The sequence below is a fragment of the Artibeus jamaicensis genome, unplaced genomic scaffold, assembly GCF_021234435.1.
Source record: "Artibeus jamaicensis isolate MK-2021 breed Jamaican fruit bat unplaced genomic scaffold, CSHL_Jam_final scaffold_754, whole genome shotgun sequence".
Classification (NCBI taxonomy): domain Eukaryota; kingdom Metazoa; phylum Chordata; class Mammalia; order Chiroptera; family Phyllostomidae; genus Artibeus; species Artibeus jamaicensis.
Window position 1 is genome coordinate 4350734 of NW_026522054.1, and position 16332 is coordinate 4367065.

Below are 16332 nucleotides of genomic sequence, written 5' to 3' on the forward strand. Positions count from 1 at the left end.
AATTAATTCGGCCACCACCAGTAAATTTGAGGTTTGTTTCCCTGTTATTATGCTATTGCCAAAGTGATGGAATTGTTTATTAACAGTGACATGGTTAAGAGACAGTAACCAGGACGGAGAAAGAACTATGAACCGTGTAAGAAGCTTCTGTGTGAGTGATGGGACTCTTAAATTCTACCTAAATATATATTTCTCCCGAGGCCGTAGTTGCTCTGGCTTCAACACTGACCTTCATTTGAGAAGCAGCCCCATCAAAGTTTTTGTATCAGCCAAGTAAGCAAATTGCAACCCTTTTGGAAGGAAGCGAAAAAGTTGTAAATGTGGCATTGAGTTGGATATTTTTTAAGCTTCTGATTAAAAAAAAATACATACTCTCAGTCTGTTGCCTGCATAAAATAATATTTTTAGTGTTTAACTTATGTTAGTAATTTATTTTTTAATTTTTATACGTAGTCATTAGAGTGCTATAATATAGAAAGCAATACAGTCTTATTAATATTTTTCATACCGATAATCTCTCAGGTATATAATGACAAATGTATTTTTGTTCATTACTTTCATACTATTTTTATCTGCTTCCCTTCACTATTTATTAACCTTACACATATTCTGTTTCCATGAATATTCTGTTCCCATCTTTAAGTCCCGCCCCCACCATGGTTTTTACACACAGTCTTCGGTGCTCGTTGTCTGTTCTGCAGATATAGGAAGGTGCTGTTTAGATGATGAAAGCCAGTGCTCACCTTCAGCACTTTGTCATGGTCCCCTGCCATCTGCTGTGTGAGATTCAGCATCTTAATCTGAGCGCCACAATTCAGGATGGCGCAGTAGGATAGTACCTAGTGTGCATCCTTTGAGCAGCTTACACGCGTGCTCAGACAGCTCCGCTCTGTGTGGCTGTATGAACACACCGTGATGTCAGGCTGCTGGAAGGAGACGGTGTTGAGAGTGACTTGGGTCCCTGTCTGGGGCCTACCTTTCTTCTTCATTTCAAACAGTTTTGGTCTGTCATGTGACAGTTGGCGTCTTCGGGTATAGCGGAGTGGTTAAGCAAGGTAATCAACTACTTTAGGTTGCAAAAACCAAAGAAAATCCTGCTGCAAAGGGACCAAGGGACCAGTCTAATTGGAAAGTAATGTCGTTTAAATCATAGCAAGTGTGGATTCACTTTATGATGTTATTAAACTTCTTTAATAATGATTTTTCCTTTTTTATACATTTATGTCCTTAAAGGAAAGTTTTTTGGGTAGAGGAGACAGAGAGGAGAGCTCAAACTAAAATTGAGCTCTTAGTAGTGTTGCTACAGGCTGTGGCAAAAGTAGGTTTACAGTTGTTTGTACGGAAAAGAATACAATAATATATAATAACACAAGGATAAACTGGTTCGCGTACTCACAACTGTAAACCTACTTTTGCCCAATCCGTATATGTTTGCTTTAAAATGTGTCATTAAAATATCTATAACATACATGTATTTTTAGTACAATCAATTCTAAAATGAGGAAGAGAAGTAAATAGAGTCAAAAAAACAGACTGGGAGCTTGCTGAGAATCGTTGCTGTGAAAACACTTAAAATTTTCAGAGATTCTCTTCCCGCAGGACTGAAAAGACAGTTCTGTAAGTTCCGCTGTAATTATGGCCTTAGAACCCTCACTTCAGACCTAAGTACAAGACCTAACTGGTATGTAGATGCAAAAAAATATTAATCTATTTCTTTCCAAGAATCTTTACAATTTCCCATAAAGGCACGCACTTCAGTCAGCACAGGATGACGGGTGTGCAGCACGGATTACAGAGTAAGAGAGCCAGGGGCTTCCGAATTTGGGGTGGTGTGACCTCTGGTAGGTTGTCTTTAGGCGTCAGTTCCCTGTTAGTAAAACAGGCACTTCACACACGGCTGTGCCTCCTAGAGAAAGAATTTTGTCTGTTTATTTCCGTAACTGCCCAGCACCTCACTCAGGTCTTCTACCCGACTGGGCCAGGCTTTCCTGTGTGCTGTGTGGAAGGTATTGGTCCGTAGCTGTCCTGAGCTTCAGTGCTGTGTCCTTTAGTTTTAGTGACTTCGTTTTTCTGATCAGGTGTGTGTAGGATCCGTGTTATTTCTTCAAATGTCGCATAGAATCTTTGTGGGGATGTTCGCAGATATTCAGCTTTTTCTGTTTCTTCTTGTGCTAGTTTCGATCATTTATGTTTTTCAAGGATTATATTCATTTTATTCAACTTCTCAGGTTATTGGCATAAGGATTGTAATATCTGTGTTATTGAAATTATCCTTTCAATATCTGTACAGTTTGCAGCGATGGCCTTTCTTTTGTATGTGGCATTGGTAATTTGTATATTGTTTTCTCTCGATCAGTCTAACTAGAGCTTAATTTTATTGATTTTTGTGTGTTTTTTTTCCCCAAAGACTAAGCATTTGATTTTGTTGATATTTCTCTATTTGTTTTCCTTTTCATTGATTGTAGCTCCGTATTGTTTCATTTTTTTTTACTGTCTTTGGTTTTCATTTGCTCTCTTTTCCTAACCTCTAACGCCACTTTAGCTGCATTCTACAGATACTGACATTTTATGTGCTTATTTCCATTCAGTTGAAGTTACTTCATTTTTTTTTTTTTTGAGTGATTTTTAAAAAAATTTATTTGGCCCATGAGTTACTGAGACGTGATGTTTACATTGTCTGGAAAATTTACCCAATTTCTTTGTATTATATCTTTCTAATTTAATTTTCTTGTGGACAGAGAATGTACTTTGTATGATGTCTGTTTAAATTTGTTGGCATTTGTTTTATGGTGCAGCGTATGGTCTATTTTGGTTAATGTTCTACATGTACTTAGAATATGTGTTCTGTTAGTGCTGAGGACAGTGTTCTTTATATGCCAATTACATCAAATTGGATTATAGTGTTCAAATCTTCTATATCCTGATGTCCTGTCTGCTTGCCCTGTTACTGAGAGACAGATGTGCTGAAGCCAACAATAATTGTGGACTTGTCTTTTTCTCGTTTGAACTTTGCCCATTTCTGCTGTCTGTGCTTGGAAGCTCAGTTAGATGTGTTTCTGTTAAGTTGTGTGTGTGATGAATGAACTCTCAGTAAAATGTCCTCCTTACCTACGTGACATTCCTTCTTGCGGAGTCTGCTTTGCTATTACTTAGCCACGGGAGCTTTCGTAAGGTTAGTATTTACCAGGTGTATCTTTTTACGTCCTCTAATCATCTTGAGCCTGTCCTTGTCCATATTTATGCCACATTTCTTGTAGACAAAGTTTAGTTGGACCTTGCTTTTTATTTATTGTGACGCTGCGCCTTTTAATTGCAGTATTTAGGCCCTTTTCATATAGTTATCGTTATGGTTGAATGTCCATCTGTTCTGTTTGCTATTTGCTCCATCTGTTCTTTGTCTTTTTTCTTATTTTCCCGGGGTTTTTTACATTTAATATTTTACTTTATATTTTTACAATTCCTTTTTATTTATTTTTTATTTTTTAAGGATTTTATTTTTTTTTTAGAGAGAGAGGAAGAGCGGGGGGTGAGACATCAGTGTGTAGTTGCCTCTAACGTGTCCCTTACTGGGGACCTGGCCCACAACCCAGGCGTGTGCCCAGATTGGGTATCGAACTGGGGCTACCCTTTGGTTTTCAGGCCGGTGCTCAATCCACTGAGCCACACCAGCCAGGGCTTATTTTTCGATGATAGTTTACATTCCATTAGGTTATTACCTCTTAGTGTATGAATTTTGGTGGTAGTTCTAGGATTTCTAATGTTTTAAATTGTCATGGTCTATCTTAAAATAATACAGGCATACCTTGGAGGTGTTACAGGTTTGGTTCCAGAGCATTGTAATAAAGCAAGTGTTACAATAAAGTGAGTCGTCATCTTTTTGCTGGTGGAGGGTCTTGCCTTCAATTTGCAAAATACAACTTCTGTGAAGCTCAGTGAAGCAGAGCGCAGTAAAACATGGCAGCGTGTAAAACACTTAACCTCAGGTCCTCGCAACAAAATGCTGCCGTTTCCCTCACCGTTCCATCCTTTGTGCCGTTACTGCCACGCATTCCACGTCTCTACGATTATAAACTCCATAATGCATGTGAAAAGTTTTGCATCACACGGTCAATTTTCTTTTAAAAAATTGAAAGAAACATGAGCAAGTTGTTGGTCAGCTCTGTACATTAGCGTACATAAGCTTGTATGCATGGGACTATCTAATGCATTGTAATTGTGTTCAGTCCTGTGGACTCTTGTGACAACATCGGTGATACGTGAGATGCTCGTTGAGGGAAAGAGCTGAGAAATGGCCTCATTCTGACAGTGTTTTCTTAAACACGTGCAACCCCGGCGGTGCTGAGTGTCTGTCCTTTGAGGCAACAACTCTCTACTGAGTGCCTACTCTGTGCCAGCTGTGGTACTGGGCACTGGTGTTTCAACAGTAGAAAAGAAAAGAAAAACCCCTTAGTGAAGCTTATAGCATAGTAGGAAAGGCACTAACAAATGAGATAAAGAGGCAGTAAATGTACCCTTGCCTACAGAGATAAGTTCTGAGCAGAGAAAGGAGGCAGTCTGCGTCATGCGGTTTGGAAGAGGCTGGTGGGGCCTATAGTTGTAGATAAAGTGGCTGAGGAGGTGTCCCACTAGAAGATGACATTGAACTCACAGACCTGAAGGAGATGAAAGGTCACTAAGCTCTAGGGAGATGCTGCACAACTTTGAGGCTGTAGATAACAATTCTGTATCACGACGTAAAAATCTATTAAGAAGGCGGATGTCACGATACGTGAACACAAGTTTTTAAAAAAGGCCTGTGGGGGTCTGAGAAGCCAGCGGAGTGGGTTGCATGTCCGGAGGCTCACACTGCACAGCATGCAGAACAGCACGAGCAGTGTGAATAAAACTTAGCCAGCGCAATAAAAAATAAATAATAAGATGGGGTTGATAAGACTTAACTATTGAAAGTGGACAGTTACCTTTCATTTAAAAAATGAGACCAAATCCCCACGGTGGGGTGTTTTTGTTTTTAATGTCTGGGCTGCAGAAAAATGGGAGGCTATTCAAAGCAACTTCAAAGACTGTTCTTTCAGAAGTGGCAACAGTGGAGATATTGGGGCTTCGTGCTGCAGTATCGCCACTCTGTGGGGCTCTATGAAAGTAATTATTCTGATTACGCTAATAGCTTCCTGGGGCCTGGAAAACCTAGGGAAACATTAGCTCTGTAGCAAGGAACTAAATTACTTTCTGAAAATATGGTTCACCTGCTTTCAATCAACCACTTATTTGCCATTAGCCAGCTGCCTTTGTAACTTCTTTGAACATAGAAAATAAAACAAATATTGAAATACAAATGCTCTTTCATTCCAAAGTGATGGCTTACTCTAAGATCTCAATCTTGTCGTAAGTCATTTGCAAAGTTCAAGTTTGATGAAACAGCTCTTAAGAACCATTCTGGTCCCTAAAAAGTAGATCAGAAAGGCTGTTGGCTGTGTACCAAACAGGAACATAGTTGTAAACTAATCCTTATAATATATGATAGCTATTTATTGGTCAAGGTCTAGATCCATGTATGAGAGATGAGTAAACGTTGTAATATACCCTGTAGTACAGCAAGGTGCCCCAAAAGATGCACGTATTGGACAGCTTTAATCAACATCCACCTTATTACAGAGTCTTCCTAGTGCCACGAAAAGCTACTCTTTTAAATGAGGGTGTGAAAAACTTACACAACTGAAGTCAGTAAGATATTGGTGAAAGAAATGAAAGAAAACACAAATAAATGGAAAGTTATTCTGTACTTATCAATTGGAAGAATTACAGTGTCTACACTGGAAGAATTAAAATTACAGTGTCTACGCTGTGAATGCAATTCCTATCAATATTCCAGTGGCATTTTTTACAGAAGTAGAACAATCTTAAAATTTGTATGGAATCACAGAAGACTTTGACTATCCAAAAGGAATCTTGAGATAGAGAACAAAGCTGGAGGCATTATGATCCCTGATTTCAAACTGAAACAAAACTCCAGTAACCAAAAGAGGATGGTGTTCACCAGTAAAAATGAAATAGAGAGCTTTGCAATAAACCCACACATATATAGTCAATTTATGACAAGGAGCCAAGACTATATGCAGAGAAAGAATAGTCTGTTCAAAAAATGATGTTGAGAAAACTGGACAGCCACGTGCCAAGGAACGAAACTGGACCACTGTCTTATACCAGACACCAAAATTAACTCAGTGAGATTAAGGACTTGAACACAAGACCTGAAATCATAAAACTCCTTGAAGAAAGTGTAGGCAGTGAGCTCCTTGGCATCTGTCTTGGAGCTAGAGTTAGGTTGGTTTTTGTTTTTAGGTGAAGTGTCTAAGAATTGTCCCCATTTCACCATCTGTAACTACTAGTCTGATATTTCTAAATAGGTAGCTCCTTCACAGGTGCCACCACTGGTTCCAGGAGCCTTATAGCAGTTGTTGTGTTTAACGTTTACAAATTCTAGCTTGTGATTTGGAGGCAAGAATCATCAGTGAAAAGAAGCCATGGTTAAATACACCAAAGATGGTTGGATTGCACACTTTATTTTTGGTTTCGTTTTGCTTTTTACATTTTTTTTAAAAGATTTTATTTGTTTATCCTTAGAGGGGAAGGGAAGGAGAGAGGGAGAGAAATATCAATGTATGGTTGCCTCTCGTGAATCCCCTGATGGGAACTGGCCTGCAACCCAGGCATTGCCCTGACTGGGAATTGAACCGTAATTGTGTGGTTCACAGGCCCGCGCTCAATCCACTGAGCTGCGCCAGCTGGGCCTGTTTTTTACATTTTTTAATTAGAGTATAGTTGACATACAATATTATATTGTTTCAGTTGTACTCATAGTGATTCAACATCTATATAACCTACAGAGTGGTCGCCATAGCAATGAAAGTATCCTTTTGTCACCATACAGTGATTTCAATATTATGGACTGTATTCCCTGTGCTGTACATTACATCTCCGTGACTTAACTTGTTTTATAATTGGAACTTTGTACCTCTTAATCTCCTTTGCCTTTTCACCCACCCCCGTGGCCTCCTCAGCTTGGTCTCCATCAGCTTGGTCTCTGCATATATAAACCTGTCTCTCTTTTCTTTTGCTTGCTTGCTTGTTTTCACCTTCAGGTCCCAAATATAACTACCATCGTGTGGCATTCGTCTTTCTCTGACTTATTTCACTTAGAATAAAAACTTTCTAGGTCCATTCGTGTTGTCACAGATGGTAAGATTTATTGTTATTTTTATGGCTGAGTAATATTGCACTGTGCATACGCACCAGCTCATCTTTAGCCATTCATCTGTTGATACATACCTAGGTTGCTTCCAGGTCTTGGCTGTTGTAACTAATGCCCCATTGGGTGCATACATCATTTTAAATAAGTGGGGTTTTTTTTTTCTGGATAAATGCCCAGAAATAGAATTTCTGGGTCATATGGTAGTTCTATTTTTAATTTTTTGAGGAACGTTTGCACTCTTTTCTGTAATGGCAGCACCAATTCACATCCCCTCCCAGGGGCAGGGGGTTTCCTTTCTCCACAGCCAGGCAGCCTCGGTAATTGTCGTCTTTTTGATAATAGCCGTTAAGACAGGAGTGAAGTGATATCTTTTTGCGGTTTTGATCTGCATTTTTCGGATGATTATCAATGTTAAACATCTTTTCATGTCTGTTGGCCTATCTGTATGTCTTCTTTAGAGAAATGTCTATTCAGATGTTCTGCCCACTTTTTAATTGGATTGTTTGTTTTTCTGGTGATGAGTTGTGTGAGTTCTTTGCATATTTTGGCTACTAATCCTTCATCAGAGACAACATTTCTTTTCAGCAATAGAAAGCCCCACTGGGTTTTTAAGGCAAAGGGTGACGCGCTATGTGTGTCTTGGAAAGGTGGCTTTGGCTACATTAGAAATTATGGATTAGAGGTGTCAAGAGTGCAAATAGGCATCAGGGGTCTGCGGTGTTGGTGGAAGATGATGGAAGCTGGGGACCGGTGAGGGAGGAGAAGACAGATGTCAGGATAATCCCTAGGTCTCGAGTCCTGAACTTGAGGAAAAGGAGGTATCTTAGTCAACAGAGCTTTATAAAATTGCTGGGCAGGGTGTTCCAAAATTACCCTCTTAGTGACTCATTTAATATATATATATTGATTCTAGGGGGGGGGAGAAACATCGATTAGTTGCCTCACACATGCACCCTAACTGGGGACTGAACCCATAACCTAGGCTTGTGCCCTGAGCAGGAATCAAACCCACAACCTTTCCTTGTACAGGGCAACACTCCAGTCTGAGCCACACTGGCAGGGCATAATACTCCTTTTTATAGGTCGCAGTAACTGGGAATGAACCATCGGGCACATTTTTATGTCACTATACCAGTTGGTATTGTGACCTTCACTCCCACCATTACTGTCGCTTCTAAGAAGGTATTCAATTTGTCATAGGAAGTTAGGCTAAAGGGATTCAAATCTTCATTCATCTAAAATACAAGATTTTCTCTTTCCTGTATTATCTTTGTCTGGACCATTACTGCAGTGTTGTTCTTTTCCCTACAGTATTTGATTTCCATCAGGCGGCTGATGGTGTCCAGGAACAGCAGAGACAAGAGCAAGCGGGAAAGAAGTACGTTTTTCCCTTTGTTTTTTGTTGCTGGTGCTGTCGAAGCGTAGCTAGACTCCAATGCTTAAAGTGCAGGCCAGGGGTTGGAAGAAAAATGAATATTAAACTACTTAGTTTAGGTTTCAGAGAAAGTCCATAGGATTAGGAAAAGAGGCTTACAGGAAATAGCATCAACAGAAAATCAGTCTGACTACAAGAATGGCATCTTTCCTGTCTAATTCAAAGCTTTTTAAATTTATTTTAAAGCTTGGGTACCACGAAAAAGGGCATCGGGCCCGTTTACTCTTCCAAAGCTGCTCGGAGCGGACTCAGGATGTGCGACCTTGTTTCTGATTTTGATGGCTTCTCGGAGAGGTAACTGGCTCGTGTTTCACAATGGAATTGTAAAATTTTTCAAACTCAGATTGCAGCCTGGGAAAATCAGTATTCTAGTTGAATAGTGGTAGTCGGCATTTTTGTTTTATGTGGCATATTAAAGTTACTTTTACTTTATTTTAATGGAGGCTTGATTTCAGGTTAACTTTATGAAAAGTAAAATGATGACATCATAGCAGTGCCCCCAAGGAGGCAAAGCCAAAGAGCGTTCAAGGACGAGTGTAGTTTGCTCAGAAGCAGAGAAGTTTCCATGGGAGGGGATGGCAAGGCTTCGGTGGGGCCGTTGCGGTCACCACACCCTGGAGTCTTGACCCCCAGATTTCAGGTCCCACATTCAGTGTCCTTTCCTCTCTCAGGTGCTAGGGAACTACCGTGTACTGAGCTCACCTTGAAAAACAGAAATAACACGTGGACACTGGTCCTTTGTAGAAAAATCTCCCAGGGGAACCTAATAACCACCACAGAGCTGTCGGGTGGCTCAGTGATTGTGTTTAATGACAGGTGGCATCTGAGGTACCAGGCTTTCTCTCTCCGTGTTTGGTCAGTGATTTGTTCCACCCGTTTTCGGACCGCGGCTGGTCCGTGCCGCCGGCGCCCCTCTGCTGGGAAGATAGAGACGGATGGTTGTTGTCAGCCTCTTTTAAAAACATCGTGTAGACCCTCCCTTTTGTTTTATGCTCAGTGATATAATTGATTATATCAGTGATTATATCAATGAATTGATAGAATCAGTTCGGATGCAAGTCTTGTGGTTACAGATTTCAGTTAATTCCCCCGCACACAGACACACACACAACCTTAATTATATTGTTGATATTCTTAAACTTGAGGAAAACATACGTTGAATATCACATTTATTCATATGACTAATCTCCTGTATTCGACTTTAGTTTTCAGAATGTAACTTCAGTTTGGGAGTTAATTTCTTGGAGCACTTACTTATCTACGAAATCCATTTGAATCAAGTGATATTATTCAGAATATTTGAAAGACAGCTAATGTTTTGACTTACCCATATTCCTCAAGCTGAGGTCTTGATTTTTCTGCGTTTTTCAGGTTCAAAGTTCTGGCAAAGCAGTACAAGTCCATATACCCCACTTTGGAGATAGACATTGAGGGTGAATTACAAAAACTCAAGGTAATGCTTTCTGGCCTTTTTCATGTCTTTTTAAAAACTTGTTTGCCATCCTGGCATCTGGATCTCTGATTCACTCACTCAGGCTTTGTGTCAGGAACTGGGAATACAAGAATGAAGAATATCTGGTGATTTAGAAGTTCTACAGGAAATAGTGTGTAGTGAGTGCCACCCAGACAGGACAGATAAGAACTGGTAGAGCAGAGTGTTTGCCCTGTTGAAGCCTAAAAGGATGCGGCGTGTTTGAATGACCTCACGTGGCATGGCTTAAACAGAACGCTGAGTGGGGAGCAGGGTATAGGAGTCAAGTACCTGGAAACAAGGTTAGACAAGCAGGGACCTAATCATAGGCCTTGTCTTGGTCTTACGTGTCTGCAGCCAGGAACTTGAAAGGAAGTTTTGATCCTGGAAATGATGAAAACACTATTGAATAATTTTGAGCTGTTTTTGTATATAAAAATCACTCAGCAACGTGGAGGATAATCAACAAACAGACCAGTGAGAGAGAACCCTGAAAGCTGACCAGCCCGGGTAGGAGGGATAGCTCACTGGGTTCATCTCTTAGGAGACAAATAAGGTCATTGGTCAGAGATTAGGCCCCGGTTGGCAACTCTTAGGATCGGTAGTCTTTCTCTCTTATAAATAAGTATAAATATCAGTTCCAGAACTGAATAGTTTACAGACCTCATATGCCAGTCTAAAATAGTTGCAGACCTTAGGTCTGTGCACTTTTAACTATAAATTCCTCAAAGAGATGCCTTCCAAGGAACCATCTGAATTGTATTTCAATGCATTGGTGATTGCTTAGAATAGATCGCCATTTTCGTATCATTCTCTCACGGCAGCAATTATTGTAACTATTATTAGCAGCTTGGACATGCTTATGTACTTAAAGTATGGACATGGCTTCTCAGTTCTGTTTTGTACATGTTCCATGTGAATATTAAGTAGATGATTAGTGATGAACAGAACTGGGTAAGAAAATTCTTAATAAGTGAGTCAGGTCTTTAAGGAACAAGGGATGTGATGGTCGGGTTGGTCATTTGAGGCATAAAAAAAAAGAACTAAAACAGGAATAAGCCTGAGATTGGAGACTAGAACCCTCTAAGAGGGGACCTTACTTTCATCAATGGGTAGAACACACTTTGGTGACTTCATAAGTGGAACTTGGAATGTCCATACTGGTCTGGCTAAATATTTAAACATAATGGAATCTAGATTTTATTGCACTTATACGATAGACATTGGGGCAGCTCTTGTTAATACAACATTTTTACTTGAATCCTAAAATGAAGCAGTATTATTAACTTAAGTAGGTTTTGAGAAAGTTTGTAATGCTCGTGTGTACACAGTACCGGACATTGTCCACCAGTAATACCGCTGGGAAGTGTGACTGTCACGGGAGGCAACGGGAGAAGAACCTTAGTAATCAGTCGTTGATGTATTTGCATGCTTGGCAGTGGTCGTGTGGCCCTCACCGCATTTTGAGAATCACACTTTGAATGCAAGTTTTAAAACTCCTGGTTACATGGACTATAAATGTAGGTTTTTAAATACTTCACAAAATATAGAATTGTATGGATGCAATTCTTTTAATTTTCCTGAAAGCTGGTGAAGCGCTAGCGCTTGGCCCTTCGGAAGGCCGCCACCTTCTATGCAGCGAGGTTAATGTAGCACCTTGAACCCACTGTGTGTCTGCTTCTCTTGAGCTTCTGTCTCTTCCCTGGTTCTGGAGAATCAGCCTGATTCTCCACAAGGTGGTTGCAGCGTTGCATTCGGGTGGGAGCATCACCTCCCCCTTTCCGCTTTGCGCTTGTGGGTTTCCGCCGTTGTGGAGTCAGGTGATTTTGACCGTACTGGGTATATATGTAGTATTGGTGTGCGTTGACATTAATATTGTCCTTGTCCACAGGGTTACATGGAAAGGGTTAAGCCCATGGTGAGAGATGGAGTCTACTTCCTGTACGAGGCCCTGCACGGACCGCCAAAGAAAATCTTAGTGGAGGGTGCGAACGCAGCGCTCCTAGACATTGATTTCGGTAAGTGGGGTGCGGCTTACGGGGGGCTCGACTGAGCCCTGAAATATGTGAGATATAAATAGTTAATGTTGGCACTGAGGGATATTGAAACCAGGCTTTTGGCTTGTGTACACATTCAGGAGTGGTGGGAGATTGTCATCTTATACTCACCTTCCTTTTAAAGAAATACTGTGGAAAGCACGATGCATACATTAAGTTTGTTGCTCATTAGAAAAGTCACATTGCTTTTGGGTCAGTGGGTTTGAAATACTGTAAACCGTGATTTGTATTGTTGTTATTAAACATATCTATTCTAGGATCTATGGAAGTCTGTTTAATTAAGTCCTTGGGCAAGAAATTCTGAGTGGACTGGGAGCATTCATTGTCTCCATCTTGAAAAAGTTAACGCTTAGTGTCTTCAAACTATTGCCCATTAGTTTGTTGGCTTTTCCATTTAAACATGATCGCCCAGGATAAGTGTTGTTGGGAACCTGCTGCCTGGTTTCAGGAGCTGTAATCCCCCCAAGGCTGAGGCTGAGTGAGAGACCTTGGGGCCATAAACCACTAAGGAGACAAAGCTTATCCCTGTGGCAGGAGCATCGCCTCTGCCCCCTTTACTTCACCCTGCCTGGCCCCCAGTGCATGACTGGTTAGCCAGTGACGGGTAAGATTCCTCAAGGGAGGGACGACCCAAGACAGGCATGGTCATGAGGGGGCCCTCAGGGAAGGACTTGGGGGACTGTGGGAAAAGGGGTTGGTGGACCCTCACCCTTCGGCTTTGATACCCTGAGTCGTCATTCTGTCTGCCCAGAAGTCCCCTAATCTCTTGGCTGTCTTACTTCCAGTACCTGACTTAATCCTGAAACAATGCTGGAGGTGGGTGTGGCCCTGTGCTGGAAAGGGCGGGTTCCCTGCAGGCCTAAGAATGAATAATATGCTGTGAAACCTGCTTTGCTAATACCCTCAGTTTAAATGATAAGGGTCCAAGCAGGAAATGAGTATGTTTCCCCAAAGTTTTATGGCCCTTTAGCCATTTTACTCTGACTCAAAATAGGCCCTCAGAGTTCTTTGAATGTTATCTATTTGATCACTACTGCCTGACAACGACTGATGAGCTTTCCATATAAGCCCTATATTCCTATGGAAATGAAAGCCAATAAAAGCCTGTCAAGGCAAGGGTCAGCCCAAGTGTTCTCCTCTTGAGAGGCCAGGCCATCCCTTTTCCTCCACAGGACTCGGTGGTCCGTGTGAATTTGTCTCCTCTCGGCCATAATGCCACAGATACTGTGGGCCAGAGTCCACGTCAAGTGTGATTGTTTTCAGCTGTTACTGACATATCATTGGCTTTTCACTCCGAGTAAACCAATTAAAGAAAGTGTATGTCTAGTAGTAAATATGTATTTTTGGTACTGTAAGATGCCTTTCCAGTTTGGAAAGAAAGCAAAGGATCTAGTGAATAATTTTAAGTATGAAGAGGGGGGTGGGTACACCCCTCTTAGCTCACCCTGGTCACTTCTGCAATTGTTCCCTGAATAGACATCAAAAGGTAGGAAAATGGTAAAATACTACAAAATTTTTAGTAGACTATTGTCACTGCAGGTTGCTGCTGTACCTTATTTGTATCAAGGAAGTAAAATAAACTTGTTTTAAACTTACAGGAGAGTGTTAAAATACATAGATTTTAAGTCTGCACAGGTACAATGACCCCAGGACGTTGGCATTAAATTACTTAGCAGTCCAGTGGGTGAGTACCTGCCATCAGAGCTGAGTCACCCATGTGCACCCAAGGGGCCCCTCCCCTGTCAGCGCTGCAGGTACAGCTCTGACCCCGTGTGTCTTCGCCTCATTGCGAACAGAAAGCAGCCAGAGCAAAACACGGTGGTCACAGTTAGAATCAAGGCTGTCTGACACCTAGACTATATTCCAATGCAGGCTTCCCTTAGTCATCCTCTTTTGAAATAATATATTCCTCTGCATGTATATTTAATGTTTGCTCTGTTTGCAGGAACTTACCCTTTTGTAACCTCCTCGAACTGTACGGTGGGGGGCGTCTGCACGGGGCTGGGTATGCCCCCTCAGAATGTCGGCGAAGTGTACGGAGTGGTGAAAGCCTACACGACCAGAGTCGGCATTGGTGCCTTTCCCACGGAGCAAGACAACGTAAGCCTCTCAGTAAATCCAGTTCGCATGGTTTAAGATAAAATTAGTGCCTTTTTTCCCTTAATGAATTCTTATCTTCCCTGCATTCACTTAATTTGCAAGACCAGTTAGAGCGACCTTTTAAAAAATTGGTGCACCCCTTTATTACTAGTGGCAGCAGAGTGGCGACAGACAAGGGATGGGAGGGGGCTTACAGGTCCTTGTGGTGCGAGGCCCAGGAGGGTGGATTTATGAAGGGGACTGAGAGGGCGGAGGAAGTGGTTACGAACGACAACTTCCTCTAACCCAGAGCTTAGTAGGAGACCAGGGTGAGTGAGGAAAGTGGTCTCAGGACATAGTGTAATCATAGCCAACTTGTCCACGGTGACCGGGCCCAGGCGCTGTTTAGGTGCCACTTATTAGATCTGTGGGGCCTCGCCGCAGCTCAGGGAGCTGGGTGGCACCACTGTCCCTGTTGTACCCGTGAGGCACAGAGAGCAAAGTAACCTGTCCCGGGCCACACGGGTGGAGCTGGGAACCCAACATAGCAGAGTGAACTTTTAAAAAACATATGTCGTTGTAATGTCAAAATGCGAGGTAAGGAAATGATGGCTTTAATCAGAGAGGTGTAAATTATGGAAGAGAGAGCTCAGAGGTGGGAAAATTAGGTTGTAGGAAGTGGCTGCAGCGTAGACTATTGAACATTGTTTTCCACCTTAATTCTTTTCAGACAGGCGTTGTGATACCAGGAAGTAGTTATCAGATGCAAGTTTGCACAATGGTTTTCAGGAAATTATGAAACTACAGTTATTCTTTGTGCAATTGGCTTCAGTTGTCTGCTTTAATGAATACTAACTACTTAGCTTTTAATATGCAGTATTTATATTTTTTGTATCTTAATCTAAATTTCAGGAAGTGATCTAAATGCCATCATTAAAAATACTGGTTTTAAAGTATGGTAAAAATGAAACCCGGAGTGGATCTATTCCAAACAATGCTCCCCTCACCTAAAATCCATCCTCTCTATGACATTCTGTCTTTAACTTAGTTGTTTCCTGAAAGACGTGTACTTCAAAGGGACTCTGACTCGATACACGAACTTAAGCATGACCCTACTAGATTGACAGCACTGGTACCCGACTCTAAACGTTCTGCTCTCTGTCCCCCAGGAAATCGGAGAGCTGTTGCAAACAAGAGGCAGGGAGTTTGGTGTAACGACTGGCAGGAAAAGAAGGTGTGGCTGGTTGGACCTCGTTTCGCTTAAATACGCTCATATGATTAATGGATTTACTGCGTGAGTATCCTTAGAAACATGTATTTCTGGAAATAAGAGGATGGGTCGTGACCAGGGGTTACATTTTGTGAAATGCAAACTTGACACAGTATAGCAATGGAAGAATTTTTCTCTTTAACCTCTGAATGAGACTTTATTTTAAGGTAGAAGTGGACCAAGGTATAGGAGAAAGGACACAAGGAGAGGGGACCCGGTTACCCTCCCAGACATCCAAGGTTGGAAGGAAGGACTCCTGGTACTCTCACGTGTGTGTGAGTACAGAGGGGAGTTAAGACAGTAGGTAGGTAACTAGATAGATGGTAGGTAGGTAGGGAGGTAGATGATAGGTAGGTAGGTGGTAGGTAGGTAGGTAGGTAGGTAGGTAGATGATAGGTAGGTAGGTGGTAGGTAGATGATAGGTAGGTAGGTAGGTAGGTAGGTAGATGGTAGGAAGGTAGGTAGGTAGGTAGGTAGGTAGATGGTAGGTAGGTAGATAGGTTGGTAGGTAGGTAGGTAGGTAGATGGTAGGTAGGTAGATAGGTAGGTAGGTAGGTAGATGGTAGGTAGGTAGATAGGTAGGTAGGTAGGTAGGTAGATGATAGGTAGGTAGATGGTAGGTAGGTAGGTAGGTAGGTAGGTAGGTAGGTAGGTAGATGACAGAGCCAAGGTAGAGTCTATACACAGAGCGAGGGCCGTGTAACTGGTTCAGTGCTGGCCTGGATTGCTGTCTGACTTCTGGTGTGAATCTCAGATCTGTGCATTATGCTC

The 16332-nt window shown here is 41.7% G+C and overlaps 1 protein-coding gene across 1 annotated transcript in view; it reads left to right on the forward strand.

Annotated features, from left to right (window-relative positions):
* The window catches only part of ADSS2 (adenylosuccinate synthase 2), a 40989-nt gene that overhangs the window by 17399 nt on the left and 7258 nt on the right, over positions 1-16332 (forward strand). Inside the window, exons 5-10 of the mRNA XM_037150898.2 lie at positions 8561-8627; positions 8871-8978; positions 10056-10137; positions 12047-12173; positions 14158-14312; positions 15461-15585. Coding sequence (XP_037006793.1) covers positions 8561-8627; positions 8871-8978; positions 10056-10137; positions 12047-12173; positions 14158-14312; positions 15461-15585 — 664 coding nt within the window. The remainder of the gene's footprint in view (positions 1-8560; positions 8628-8870; positions 8979-10055; positions 10138-12046; positions 12174-14157; positions 14313-15460; positions 15586-16332) is intronic.